General features: G+C 40.5%; 1 protein-coding gene across 2 annotated transcripts in view; it reads right to left on the reverse strand.

Moving 5' to 3' along the window:
* The window catches only part of LOC122555113 (uncharacterized), a 102,791-nt gene that overhangs the window by 54,497 nt on the left and 34,155 nt on the right, over positions 1-14,139 (reverse strand). For both annotated transcript variants that reach the window (XM_043700801.2, XM_087992853.1), the window contains exons 5-9: positions 11,368-11,415; positions 11,168-11,286; positions 8,878-9,031; positions 4,841-4,980; positions 3,925-4,051 (exon numbers count right to left, since the gene is read on the reverse strand). In XM_043700801.2, coding sequence (XP_043556736.2) covers positions 3,925-4,051; positions 4,841-4,980; positions 8,878-9,031; positions 11,168-11,286; positions 11,368-11,415 — 588 coding nt within the window. The remainder of the gene's footprint in view (positions 1-3,924; positions 4,052-4,840; positions 4,981-8,877; positions 9,032-11,167; positions 11,287-11,367; positions 11,416-14,139) is intronic.

Below are 14,139 nucleotides of genomic sequence, written 5' to 3' on the forward strand. Positions count from 1 at the left end.
AGAGGTGAGAACCTCAGTAAGGTGGTGGGGGGGAGTTAGTTTGTATGCGTTATCATCTCACTATTACTTTTTTTCACCTCGTTTATATGCCAAAATAACACAAAGAGCTGCGGATGGCTCACGGGACTTGCTTTTGCTCCACAGATGCTGCCAGACCTATGAACAGTTGGGGAATCAAGGCTTATGGGGAAAGCCTGCAAGTGAATGTAGGAGTGTTGGATTAGCCATGAACATATTGAATGGTGGTGCAAGCTCGAGGGGCTAAACAGCCTATTCCAGTTCTTATTTCTTATGATCTTATGACTGCTGAGTTTCTCCAACAATTTTTGTACAAAAAAAACCAAGCAACTGCAAATGCTGGAAATCAGAAACAAAACAGAAATTGCTAGAAAAACTCAGCAGGTCTGGCAGCATCTGTGGAGAGAAAGCAAAGCTAACATTTCATGTCCAGTGACCCTTCTTCAGAACTATTTATAGGTTAAAGAAGGTTGGAATATATACAAAGGTGTTTGGGGAAGGCAGGAGTAGTAAATGATAGATGGAAATGGAGCTCAGAGAGAGGGAGAAAAACAAGGGAATTTCTGTTTGAATTTGTGTTTTTATTTCACTTTGTCCAATTTGCTATTCTCCCATACAGGGGAGAGAAACTACATGATAACAATTCCTGTCACGAAAGTCAGCATGGGTACCTGATGGATCCAGATCTATGCTTGCTTGGAATACAACTAGGAGAAGGTGAGGACTGCAGATGCTAGAGATCAGAGTCAAGAGTGTGGTGCTGGAAAAGCACAACAAGTCAGGCAGCATCTGAGGAGGAGGAGAATCGACGTTTTGGGCATAAGCCCTTCATAGGGAATGAGGTTTGTGGGCTGGGGAGCTGAGAGATAAATGCGGGGATGGGGTTGGGGCAAGGTAGCTGCAAATGAGATAGGTAGACGATGGTGGGGATGAAGGTGATAGGTAGGAGAGAGGATGGAGCAGATAGATGGGAGGACAATCAAGAGAACGGTGCCGAGTTGAAGGCTTGGGACTCGGATAAGGTGGGGGGAGGGGAAATGGGGAAACTGGTAAAATCCACATTAATCCCCTTTGATTGCCGTGTCCCAAAGTGGAAAATGAGGCGTTCTTCCTCCAGTCATCGGACGATTAGGATTTGGTGACGGAGGAGGCCCAGGACCTGTATGTCCTTGGTGGAATGGGAGGGGGAATTAAAGTGTTCAGACATGGGGTTGGTTGGCGCGGGTACCCCAGAGACGTTCTTTGAAATGATTTGCAAGTTGGCGTCCTGTCTCCCCGATGCAGAGGAGACCACATCGGGTACAATGGATACAATAGATGACGTGTGTGGAAGTACAGGTAAATTTCTGTCAGATGTGGAAGGATCCTTTGGGCCTTGGATGGAAGTGAAGGGAGAGGTTGGGTGCAGGTTTTACACTTCGTGTGACGGTAAGGGAAGGTGCTGGGAGTGGGGTGTTGGCTGGTGGCGGACGGGGAACTGACAATGGAGTTGCAGAGGGAATGGTCTCTCCAAAACGCTTTTAGGGGTGGGAAGGGAAATATAATCCATCGTTGTAGCATCTGTTATAGGTGGTGGAAGTGGCGGAGGATGATGCAATGTATATGGAGATTGGTGGGGTGAAAGGTGAGGACCCGGGGTGTTCTATCCTTGTTGCATTGGGAGGGGTGGAGTTCAAGGGCAGAGGTGCAATAAGTGAAGGAGATGCACTGGAGGGCATCATCGACCATGTGGGAGGGGAAATTGTGGTCTTTGAAGAAGGAGGCCATCTAAGATGTTTTATAGTGGTATAGGTCCTCCTTGGAGCAGATGCGGGTGGAAAAATTGAGAATAAGGGATGGTGTTTTTACAGGAGGTGGAGTGGGAGGAGATATAGTCCAGGTAGCTGTGGGAGTTGGTGGGTTTGTAGTAAATGTCCGTGGTTGGTTGGTCGCTGGGAATGGAGATGGAGAGGTCAAGGAAGGGGACGGAGGTGGCAATGACACCCTCATCCACCTGGCCGAACTGGTTCTCAACACCTCCCTTTTCACTCTCCATTCTGGAACACAATTATCCACTTTAAGGTTGAACTTTGGATCGCACCAACATTGTATTTGTAAGGGTAAGCAGTGGACAACTGCATGAGGTAACTTGCTGGAGCTCACAAGCCAAAATCCTTCATGAAACTCTCCAGCAACAAAACTAAGCTGATTTTTGATAAAAATTCTGCCTCTATTTACAAGCTCCAAGGTCCATTTCTTCATTAAACCACTTTCTCAACCTGAGCTACCAAAGATTTTCATTCATATACCCCCACGTCCCACTGCTCTTGCATAACCTTTTGAAATCTACACTTTGGTTTCTTTTGCCTTTTTTTTGCTCCTCCTGCCAAAATGTATTTCTTTACACTTGTCTGCATTTCATTGCCTTATGTCCATTCTTTCCACTAACCTTTGTCCTCTTGAAGTCTATCACTATCTCCCTCACAATTCAATGGTTCTAACATAGCTTCCAGTTTTGCGTCATCTGAAAGTTTTGAAATTGTGCCGTGCATCCCCAAATCTGTCATTAATATAGATCAATAAAAGCTCAAGTCAGGCCCAATCCTGACTTTTGGGATATTCCAGCCCCAAGAGCAAATATTCACTGTGATTCTCTGTTTCCAGTCAATCAGTCACAGCCTCTCATATTCCAGGGGCTTCAATTTTGCTGACAAGCCTATGATGTGGCACTTTATCAAACATCTTCTGGAAGTCCATATAGATGATATCAATTACATTACATTAATTAGCCCTCAGGTGCCTCATCATACATTTTGGTCAAATTAGTTAAGCATGGTTTAACTTTTGCTTTAACAAATCTACACTTGTACAAGTGACTGTTAATTCTGTTCAGGAATAAATTTATAAAAAAACTCCCATCACCAGGATTAAACTGATAAGTGCATTGGGTTCATCCTTATAGTTTTTCTTTGAACAAAACTATAATATGTAATTTTCCAGCTCTTAAGATCACTTTTGTATCCAAATTAAATTGGGAGAATCACTGGGATTTTCACCATTACTGAAATCAGCACCGTTCGCTGCATCATATTTAGTTTTGATGAATTTCCAGCTTTTGAAGAAAACAATAGCATACATCGGCACCTTTTCATTTTACTGCATAACTTATCTGCAAGGTGATGATTGCATAATACATTTTTATACACTGTTAGATGCCAAGGTTATTCCTATGCTACAGATACAGGGATATTAGAAATGAGCTAATGCTGAGAAATGGTGAGCTCGATGGACAATTCATCACCTTCTGTTTGAATTTGTTATTAGGCTACTTTTCCAAGATCATTATGTGTTTGGAAAATGTGGGCTCACCTTTATCTTTTAAAATAAATTTCAATGCCACATCTCTAGCAATAACATGTCTTTCTTACAACATGCATTTTTAATCAACTGTTCTTTTACAGCCTTCCTCCATTTACATTTAATTCAGAACAGTACTGCATGATATGATGTTTATTACAGTCACATTCGTGCATTTGTTAAATAGTAGCCAGAGAATTTCCCACATCAAAATATTTCTCAAGGTATCAATCAGAATTCTCTTTCTGACTTCCACAAACAGAGACAATTGAATCTAGGTGGACATGCTCGTTATATCTAAGTGGTGCTGGAAAAGCACAGCAGGTCAGGCAGCATTCGAGGATCAGGAAAATCGACGTTTTGGGCAAAAGCCCTTCATCAGGATTCCTGATGCATCCATTCAGGATGCTGCCTGACCTGCTGTACTTTTCCAGCACCACTCTAATCTAGGCTCTGATTTCCAGCATCTGCAGTCCTCACTTTTGCCCTGAGATGGAAAGGATTAGAAATACTTTTTCAAGAAACATTTTCTGAGCCTATATCTAAATAAAACATGAATTATTTCCTCACCATTTCCAGAGGCCGTAATGACTTGATATTGTTCAATGTTAGTTCAGTCGATGGTGGAGCTGAACTATTATCAGCTTCTAGCAGAGTACAGTGACCACCAAAATTTTCCTTATAATAAACAAGCCAACTAGTAAAGAACAAATATTTTGAAAAAGGTTAACTAGAGATTAGCAACAATTTCTTACAGTATAGATTGTCTGTAATAATGAGATTATAAATAATTTATTATGAACTCAATGAGAATGAATACAAAACAGCAATTAGCACATTGTCATATCATGGTACCAATGGTCACTAATTTAACCTATAACATCGCACACCATAGGTCTTGTTGCTAATACAGTTCATAAATTAAAAAAACTAATAAATAGCAGCTATATAAAATCCAACTAGAAAGGTTAAATTGAAATTCCAGCCCAATTAACATTTAATTTAGTGGAGACAGCCAGATCCTATGATGCTATGTTAATTTCTCCATCTGAAACAGAAGGGAAGACTGACTATTCACAAAGGAACAAAACTAAAATATTGCGGATTCTGTAAACCTGAAATTAAAAACAGAAAATATTCAGCACAATAGGCTGTGAAGAGAGACACTAAATTAATACTCAGGAATTCCCTGTAAAATTGAGTGCTGGTCAGAAAGATCAAGTCAGAAATCAGTGGAATTCTGACAACTTGTCTGCTACACCTTTAAACGAAATTCCTGAGTCCAAAAGTCTTTTCAAAACATAGATTAAGAAACACAGGAACTTGTTTGAGTTTTGGTTACTATCGTCTGCCTGCAGTGAAAAGATTCATTGTGCGAACAACTACAAGTCTATAGCTCAGTTTTTTTTAAAGTGTTTGAGAACAAGAAAATGTGTGGAATGTAAAATAGATTGCATAAAATGCAAAACATATTTAGCTCACTCACATTCCTGAATTGACAATAATAGAAGATACCGTGGATGGTATTCCAAATTCCTCTAAACAGGTGACTTCACTGTGCAGGTACATTTTAATCTCATTCTGCTGAGGTTCTTGGAAGATTGCAATCTCTGGAATGCAGTGATTCTGGAAAGAGAAATATAAATACTAGGCAGTTAGCTTGTTTTGAACTGGAACCTGTTGAAGCATTGTGTCAGTGGTGGAGTGGAATTTTGAATTGCCAACTCTAGGCTGCAAAGTCACTGTCCTTCTGGGATGGATTGGCAGTATTGGGGGGGGGGGGGGGGGGGGCATAAAACTGGGTGACATGGCTGCAGCACTGTCTCTACTAGCTGATGTATGGGCATACTTACTCATGATGAAGGGCCTTTCAGACCCATATACAACATGATCTACACCTTTTCTTGCCCTGTATGGGTATTTTACCAGCGGAATTATGTCAGCCTGCCCACTTGTAGATCTGAACTTGGAAGGTATACAGAGGAACCTCAATTATCCACAAGCAGGTATTATTTCGTTAAATTAATCAAATTCTGGATAATCAAAGTCCGGATAACATAGTTTAGCCGAACATCGGAACCTTGCGATCTTGCCAGATAATCCAATATTCGGGTAATTGAATGCTGGATTATCGATGTTCCTCTTATACCTTCCAAGTTCAGATCTACAAGTGGGTGGGCTGACTTAATTCCTCTATAAGCTTACGGATGACAAAAAAGTTTGTGGTTCAGCAGCTGAACTTTAAGGGTGCAGGAGGAGGAGCCTGGCTGCCCTAGCTGGTTTGTCAATGCCTGAGAAATTTTAAACAGCATAAAGCTGCTTAAGTATGCAAGTATGCCCTTTGGCTCACAGAGCCTGTTCAAGACACAAAACCAGATTTGCCTCTTCACCTATCAAGATCTGCCTTGGTACTTAGCCCAGTATGGAAGCTGGCTGATTGCCCAACCTCCAACCACCAGTGTTGAGCAGCCTTCGGGGTGCTTATCAGCAGTCTTTAAATGAGACTTAAAGCTTAAAAAGAGTTGGGTCACCTGATGCCAACTTATGGCAGGTGAACCTGCTGCTTCACCTACATGTCACTCATTTCAGTCATGTTTCCAGCTCTCCCTGCATCAGTATATTCCACAATCCAAGCAGAATACGCAGGCATAACTTTTCACCTTTAGGAGCTGAAGGTAATTCCAATATTGGCATTATCTGTTCCAAACGAAAGGAGTAGCCATGGGCACCCGCATGGGCCCCAGCTATGCTTGCCTCTTCGTAGGATATGTGGAACAATCCATCTTCCGCAACTACACTGGCCCCACCCCCCACCTTTTCCTCCACTACATCGATGACTGTATCGGCGCCGCCTCGTGCTCCCACGAGGAGGTTGAACAGTTCATCCACTTCACCAACACCTTCCACCCCGACCTCAAATTCACCTGGACAGTCTCAGATTCCTCCCTCCCCTTCCTCGACCTTTCTATTTCTATCTCAGGCGACCGAATCAACACGGACATCTACTACAAACCAACCGACTCCCACAGCTACCTGGACTACACCTCCTCCCATCCGCCCCCTGTAAAAACGCCATCCCATTCTCCCAATTCCTTCGACTCCGCCGCATCTGCTCCCAGGAGGACCAGTTCCAAAAACGCACATCCCAGATGGCCTCCTTCTTCAAGGACCGCAATTTCCCCCCCGACGTGGTCGACGATGCCCTCCACCGCATCTCTTCCACTTCCCGATCCTCCGCCCTTGAACCCCGCCCCTCCAACCGCCACCAGGACAGAACCCCACTGGTCCTCACCTACCACCCCACCAATCTCCACGTACAGCGCATCATCCGCCGCCATTTCCGCTACCTCCAAACGGACCCCACCACCAAGGATATATTTCCCTCCCCTCCCCTATCAGCATTCCATAAAGACCACTCCCTCCGTGACTCCCTCGTCAGATCCACACCCCCCACCAACCCAACCTCCACTCCCGGCACCTTCCCCTGCAACCGCAGGAGGTGCAAGACTGGCGCCCACACCTCCCCCCTCACCTCCCTCCAAGGCCCCAAAGGAAACTTCCATATCCGCCACAGATTCACCTGTACCTCCACACATATCATCTATTGCATCCTTTGCACCCGATGTGGCCTCCTCTATATTGGGGAGACGGGCCGCCTGCTTGCGGAGCGTTTCAGGGAACACCTCTGGGACACCCGGACCAACCAACCCAACCACCCTGTAGCTCAACATTTCAATTCCCCCTCCCACTCCACCAAGGATATGCAGGTCTTTGGACTCCTCCATCTCCAGACCACAGCGAAACGACGGTTGGAGGAAGAACGCCTCATCTTCCGGCTAGGAACCCTCCAACCACAAGGGATGAACTCGGATTTCACCAGTTTCCTCACTTCCCCTCCCCCCAGCCTGTCTCAGTCAAATCCATCAAATTCAGCACCGCCTTCCTAACCTGCAATCTTCTTCCCGACCTCTCCGCCCCCACCCCAGTCTGACCTATCACCCTCACCTTGACCTCTTTCCACCTATCACATTTCCGACGCCCCTCCCCCAAGTCCCTCCTCCCTACCTTTTATCTTAGCCTGCTGGACCAACTTTCCTCATTCCTGAAGAAGGGCTAATGCCCGAAACGTCGATTCTCCTGTTCCCTAGATGCTGCCTGACCTGCTGCGCTTTTCCAGCAACACATTTCCATCTCTGATCTCCAGCATCTGCAGACCTCACTTTCTCCTCAAAGATTATCTATTCCAAGTGACTGTAGTGACTTTCAGCTATTGACACAATCAACAAGGGAGTGGGCCAACATAATGGAAACCCATCACTAAAACTCCTGCAATGATAAGGTGTGCACATTAAGGCAGGTAGAGCCATGATATTGTATCATAATTCCTGACCCAGGAATGTCCTCAAACTGGTATAAAACTTCGATTTTATAAAGAGCCCAATCCCAAACAAAAATACTCTGGGTGATTTGAAAGTCTAAAGTACTGTTATCAAATTTTACTGCTCGCTACTTTAAATAGAAGAACCCAGAATTGATATGAAAGTATAAAATGTTTGTATGACAAACAGTATTCAATACAACATAATTGAAATGTATCATTCCCACATTGAGGGTTATTTGAATTAACACTTTTTGGATTTCAGAAGACTTGTGCTGAAGTAAAATTGATTGACCTAATACAAATCCACCATCTGTGCAGCTTCTCCTACTCTGTCCTGGGTTATACTTTCCTCTGCAGATGACTCACATCTAACTTTCACTTAAACTTCTTAATGAACAGGAGTGATGTTACTCTGTAAGTTGGTGACCACACCACACTCTTTATAGTTTAATTTACCCAGCTCTAAGCTGTTTTGATGATAGCAATTTCCCCATAGATTAAATAATTCACTTTGTGCCTCAGCTGGATGCAAGAAAAATGAAACTCAAGCTGAGAAAAAGAACAGGAAACAGGAGAGAGTGGAAGTATTAGAAATTCTGCCAATTTGAATAGAAGCTAATTTTACTTTAAGTGTTGTTATGGTGCTACAGTTCTAGATGAAATGGTATACACTTGAGGTTAAGATAAAACTGAATAATGGCTGATTTTATTGTACCTTTAATTCTTTGCTCTAAATGCAAAATATTTGCAAGAAAATGTCACATTTCTTTTAATTAAAGATTTCTTGGGATTAATGCAGAAACATTGAGTGACCTTTTAAAACTTAATTATGAAATGCCACTTACATTTGTAATTGTTAAGAAAGTCAATTTCGACAAATCCAATTAGCTGCACGTACAGCTGTACTGTTTCAAGGCTCTGTCTTATATGTACTAGTGCTGAATATATTTCTTGTCAAATGTAATTAAATATACCTAAGTTCCTTAAACAATATCTGATATTTCAATTTCCTCCAAGCTCTCAGCTTTGATTCTTTGATCCATTCCTGCAAATATGGATGGGATAATTTACCCTTTATCTTTTGAATGATGGGGAACTACTTATGTATTTTACTGTCACTTTTTAATGTGGTGTTGGCTCACCTTTACAATCCTTTTAATGGAGCCAATCACATTTTTTATGGTTGTGGGTTTCATCTGCGAGTTCTTGTCAACCCAGAGTTCGTCTAACTCTCTGTGTCCCTCTTCCAGTACATATGTCTGGCCTTGAAATTCAGGTTTTTCATACAATATCCAACTGGAATGAGAAAGAATTTTTAAAAATTAGATGCATTATGGGAAAACACAGTGCAAGCAAAGGCTTTCCAGAATACCTGTAATCAACTTTGTTCAACCTGTCAGTTCAATCTCTTTTGGCATAAAAAGGGTGGATCTGCTTGTACCATTGCTCGAGTGAAGCTGGGAAGAAATTTATGGGCAGATAGCTAAACTGTCTGGAAGAAAGGTCAGCAATGTGCAAACAGCCAGAGAACAGCCATAAAGCACTGCAAGCATGCTAAATGAGTGTAGAGGGGGAGGCCTGACTTTTATTGGCACTGACAGTGGACTGGTTGGTAGACCCAACAGCACTGCAGTTCCTTAATGAGTGCTGTTGGGATTGTGGCCATGCCTGTGAAGGCCACTCACTGGAATCCTGCATCAAGGTAAGTCACAAGGGAGAGTTTGCCCAGCATCGGGGATTTGGTTGAGGGTGGAGGTGAAAATGTTGTGGGGAAATGGGATTTGAAATATAGCTGGCTAGGAATGAAGGAGGGAGTACTATCTCCTTGGGGTGGTGACCCCAATGGGCAAAGACCACCCTCTGAAATTAATAATCCCCTTCTTTCCATTTAAAACCTTTCATAAAACACAACTATTCACCCCTGTGTGGCTACTCATACCAACTGTATTGTAGCCTGTGCAGGGTATATTCAGTTCAATTGAACTTTTAACAAATTTCCAATTTCACCCCAGCCATATTATCAGGATGACCTTAGATGATGGGCTAGCCATCTGACCTACAGGTGATCCCTAGTTACAAATGGGCTCCATTCCTGAGTATGTTTCTTTTGACTTATTTGTACGTAAGTCAGAACACAATACTGTACAATACAAAATAGCCATTCATAAATATGGCAAACGTTTGTATATTGGATCCTAGACATTAAAATTAGTACAGGATCTCATTCATAAGTACTACAGTTTGTAAGTCAGATGTTCATAAATTGGAGTCATCCTGTATTTTACATGACCCTCCTGCTGGAGAACTCCCAGCAGGTTCATGTAATATCTAACCCATTGCTATTAGCTAGCTGGATCTGTGTTTTGACTGGATCTGGATTAAAGTGGCACACACTTATTTCACCTTGTTTCTAGAACAACCAGAGAGATGAAAATTTGATTTTGAGCTTCCAAATTGAAATTATTTCAATTCCTGTGCTTCACTCCAAGTACCTTAGGAACATTTGTTTTTTTTTGTCTGCATAAAATCTGAAGATCCATTTGTACAAACTGCAGACACCTAAAGGCCAACCAAAAGATCAATAAAGGAGACATAGCAAAGTATGTTATACTACAGATTGTGTAAAATCGCAAACAAAATCATTAATAAGATTTTATAATAAACACGTGTATATTTTAGCAAACTAAACAAAATTTGGAAACTGGATTCATTAGTTAACATTGTGCTAAAGTATGCACATGTTTATTATACATGGGTCAGGATGTGGAATACAAACAATTCAAGAGGCCTTAAGGAAGGATGAAAAATGACAGTATTCATTCACTGTAATGTAATTGTTCTATCGTGTAAGGATTTAAGTAGAGAAATAGTACATCCAGATTCCTGATTGAGCAGAAGGATATAGAAGATGTACTGACACAATAGAATGAATTGCCAAATAGAGACAGAAATCAAAGCTGAAATTTGTTCACAAATTAGAATGTTGCATATTAACAATAGTTTACAGTAAGATGTTAATTTTAATGGGCTGATTTTAAAGGACGGAGATGAAAGAGACAGCCCCATATAGGGGAGCTGGAATGGCAAAAAGTCGAAACAGGTATTTTGTCTCAAGCTTCAGTGAAATTCAAGATCAGGAGTAATGTAAAATGGGCTGCTGGTTCACCATCACCAACTTACGCCATTGTTTAAAGTAAGGTTTAATGCAACCTATGATAGTACACTACACTTCAGAAAATCTTCACATATCTTATTGTCAAAACTATTTACTGTAAAATATGTTGACTACGTTCCGTTAATTCCTGACAGAAGGCTTAAATTTAGCAGTTTTAAAAAGAAATGCAGATTCAATTGACACAGAAGTACTTCATAAATTATATAATTGATTGTCTTCTAAAGATTCATTATTAGGCAAGAATCAAATTTTCTTACCATCCTCGGACAACGTTTAATGAGATTCCTTCAGAAAAAATCCAGCTTGTTGCATCAGGCACATCAGTGAAGATTTCACGCTTATTTCCATGAAAGTTTAATTGATCATAAATAACCACCTAAATTTAAAAAAAGGGATTTTCAGTCAGATAGTAAACATTTCCTGGCGATGTGAAGTGTTTCTAAAAGCAATGACTTACCTTCCCTGGTCTTGGGTTGATTTTCAAACTTTTGTTTCCAACAAGACCCTGTGAAAAAAGTAGTGCAATATAATTATAAAGGTAATTATTTGGATATTTCGGTCTTATACATTCACATAGTCCACTGTGTTAAATGCATGTTAATTTTTAAAAATAAATCTAAATAATTAATTTTAACACTAAATATTCTAATAGAGATTATCACCTACTGGGGGTTTTATTGTTCATCACTGTTAGCTTTCCATCCTAGGAAAGCAGAAACTAATTGATCCATATACACAGGATCTATTTGCTAGTGACAGATTGACTTTGGTAATGAAAATGTAAAAAGACTTTTTATTACCTTTATGGTGCAAAAGCAAGGAAATATGGCAAAAACAAGGCAGTACCATATAGTTATAAAATATAAATTGCAGTTTGGCTCCTTAGCTGTTGCTTTCTTTATGCAATGGGCAAACTTTGGACTTCTAGTGACTGGTTGTAGACACTATGAGTATCCAAGCAGCATCAAAGTTGCTGAATGCTAAGAGAGCAAGCGAGCAGCCCTGAGATGCAGCCTGGTCCAATCCATGAGCCTAGTGGCTGTCCAGTCGCATACAGTGCCCTTGTAGCAGCATTGCAATGATACATATATTTCAAAGTGTTGCATTGAAGGGCAGAAGTGAACTGCAATCGGATTGCAGATGTGGCATGGGATTATGTGGTGTCCAATGTCTATGGAGGCAGGATGCATACAGTCACTGTCCATGCAGATGCCCCCAAGTGCTAGTGTCAGATATCCAAGATGGAGCATCAGAGGAGCAAGCAACAAGCTGGAGTCATTAGGTACCCACACTAACTTTCATGCCAGGAATTCTTGGTATCTAGTTTCAATCCAGTAAGTGGGGAAATATTAATATTGCATATTAACGAGGTGAGATTATGTAATAATAAAAGCGATAAAGAAGGAGGAGGTCAATGAAATTTGATGATAATGGAAAATCTTTGATAGTAGGCCTCTTGCCACTCACTAGTGAGAACCTCATCTCAATATCCAGGACTTCGTTGGAGAATGCAACTTGGTCTTGTCATTGACAAGGGTTTCCCTGGATATCTCACCTGATTTCCCCAAATTTCTCATCATACACCAGATCATTCAGGGTTGAGGAAGATTCTGCCCTTTAAGTTTAGAGCCTGCTATATCTATTCAGTATGAAGGAATAATGAATAGTTTTACTTTCAAGTTTAAAGTTGAAGATAGCTCTTGCCTTTGCCTTCTCCTCAATGAATTTGCTTTGAACATGAACTCACAGTGTGACATCAAGCCACATATAATAGATAGTGAAAGCAGCAGAATACACTGCCTAGAAAATTGTAGCAGCAGTGACAAACAAGACACAGATGCTCAATCATCTGGAGAAGACAGGAATTCACAAAGTGATTCTTTTTCAAGAAATATTGTTGAACTTTAAGACCAGTGAGTGGTTAAAAAGGCCAGAGAACTGAACAGCAGCTCTGAACAACAAACTCTTCCAGAAAAAACATTATAACTCACAAAAAAAGCCTTTTACAACCAGTAATAGGGAAACAAGCCTTTTAAGAAGCAGTGAAAGCAGTTAAAGCCAACACCAGCTAAAGGGAGAAATTCAAACTGAGAACATGTGAAAAGAGGCTGATTATCAGATACCCAAAATAAATTTGATTTCTTAATAGAAGGGACAAAAAACTTTGGCCTCCACATTAAAAACTAGACATAGGAGCACAGTTAAGACTTGTAACAACAAATTAACAAGTTTATGATTTATCTACTCAATGGCAAAGTTAGTATCAGCAAGTTAATTCTTCGGGTACAAGCTTAAAGAACATTGAAAAAGTAAAAAGAAGTCTTAAAGCCCAAATAGTGAAGTTAGTGAAATCTTTATTATTTTAACAAATTGAATGACAAGTTCAACATGTACTTGTCAACTGAGAATTTTCATACATTATATTTGTTAAAATATGCAAGACTGGATAAAGGAAAACAGCGTGAATCTGATCATGTTGTGTGGAATTCAACACAAAAATACCACAGATGCAGAAGATATTAGTGCAAATGATATCATGGTAGACATATTTAATACAGTCAAAAAATTATTGCATCATAAAGTCATTTTGAAAAATTTCTATCCAGAGATTCTTTGAAAAGTCTTCAATCAGCTTGAAAAAGGAATGTCTTCATTTCTACAAAGTTTTCATATAAGTAAATAAAAACCTAACTTTATATTGAAATTAGCATTTAGCAGAAACTTTAACGGCTTTCTGCTTTAGTACTTCAAAAATAATCTTTATAACAACAAAAGATTCAGTAGCTTTAATCAATTAGGTACCATAAGGCATCAAAATGAGTGTAGTACAAGGAGATTAAAATGATAATAATGCTCTAATAAAAATAATGCAAATCAAGAAAATGTTCGATAACTTCAAATGCGTACCTGCAATCAAACAATGCAACAATATTCACCTTTATTTCAGAACTACATTTCACAACCTCTAACATTTGATTAATGCCTCAATCCAAGAACAAGTAGGACTCTGGCAAGATCACACTTCAGTAGTTAGTTATCATCTCATGGTATATACAAGCCAGTAATGAAATCATCTGAACAATGGAAACTTACAGCAATAGCTGGCTTGTAACAGAACTATCATTGGCCTCTTAGGAAATCAGTCACTGAATAAAGGGAAAATTAACTCTAGAATGAGCAGTCCAAATTGCAGTCTATTCACAGACTAGAAAACCATGCAAGAAGCATT

The sequence above is a fragment of the Chiloscyllium plagiosum genome, unplaced genomic scaffold (assembly GCF_037043375.1).
Source record: "Chiloscyllium plagiosum isolate Xiang-an unplaced genomic scaffold, Cpla_swu_hap1 HiC_scaffold_12, whole genome shotgun sequence".
Classification (NCBI taxonomy): Eukaryota; Metazoa; Chordata; class Chondrichthyes; order Orectolobiformes; family Hemiscylliidae; genus Chiloscyllium; species Chiloscyllium plagiosum.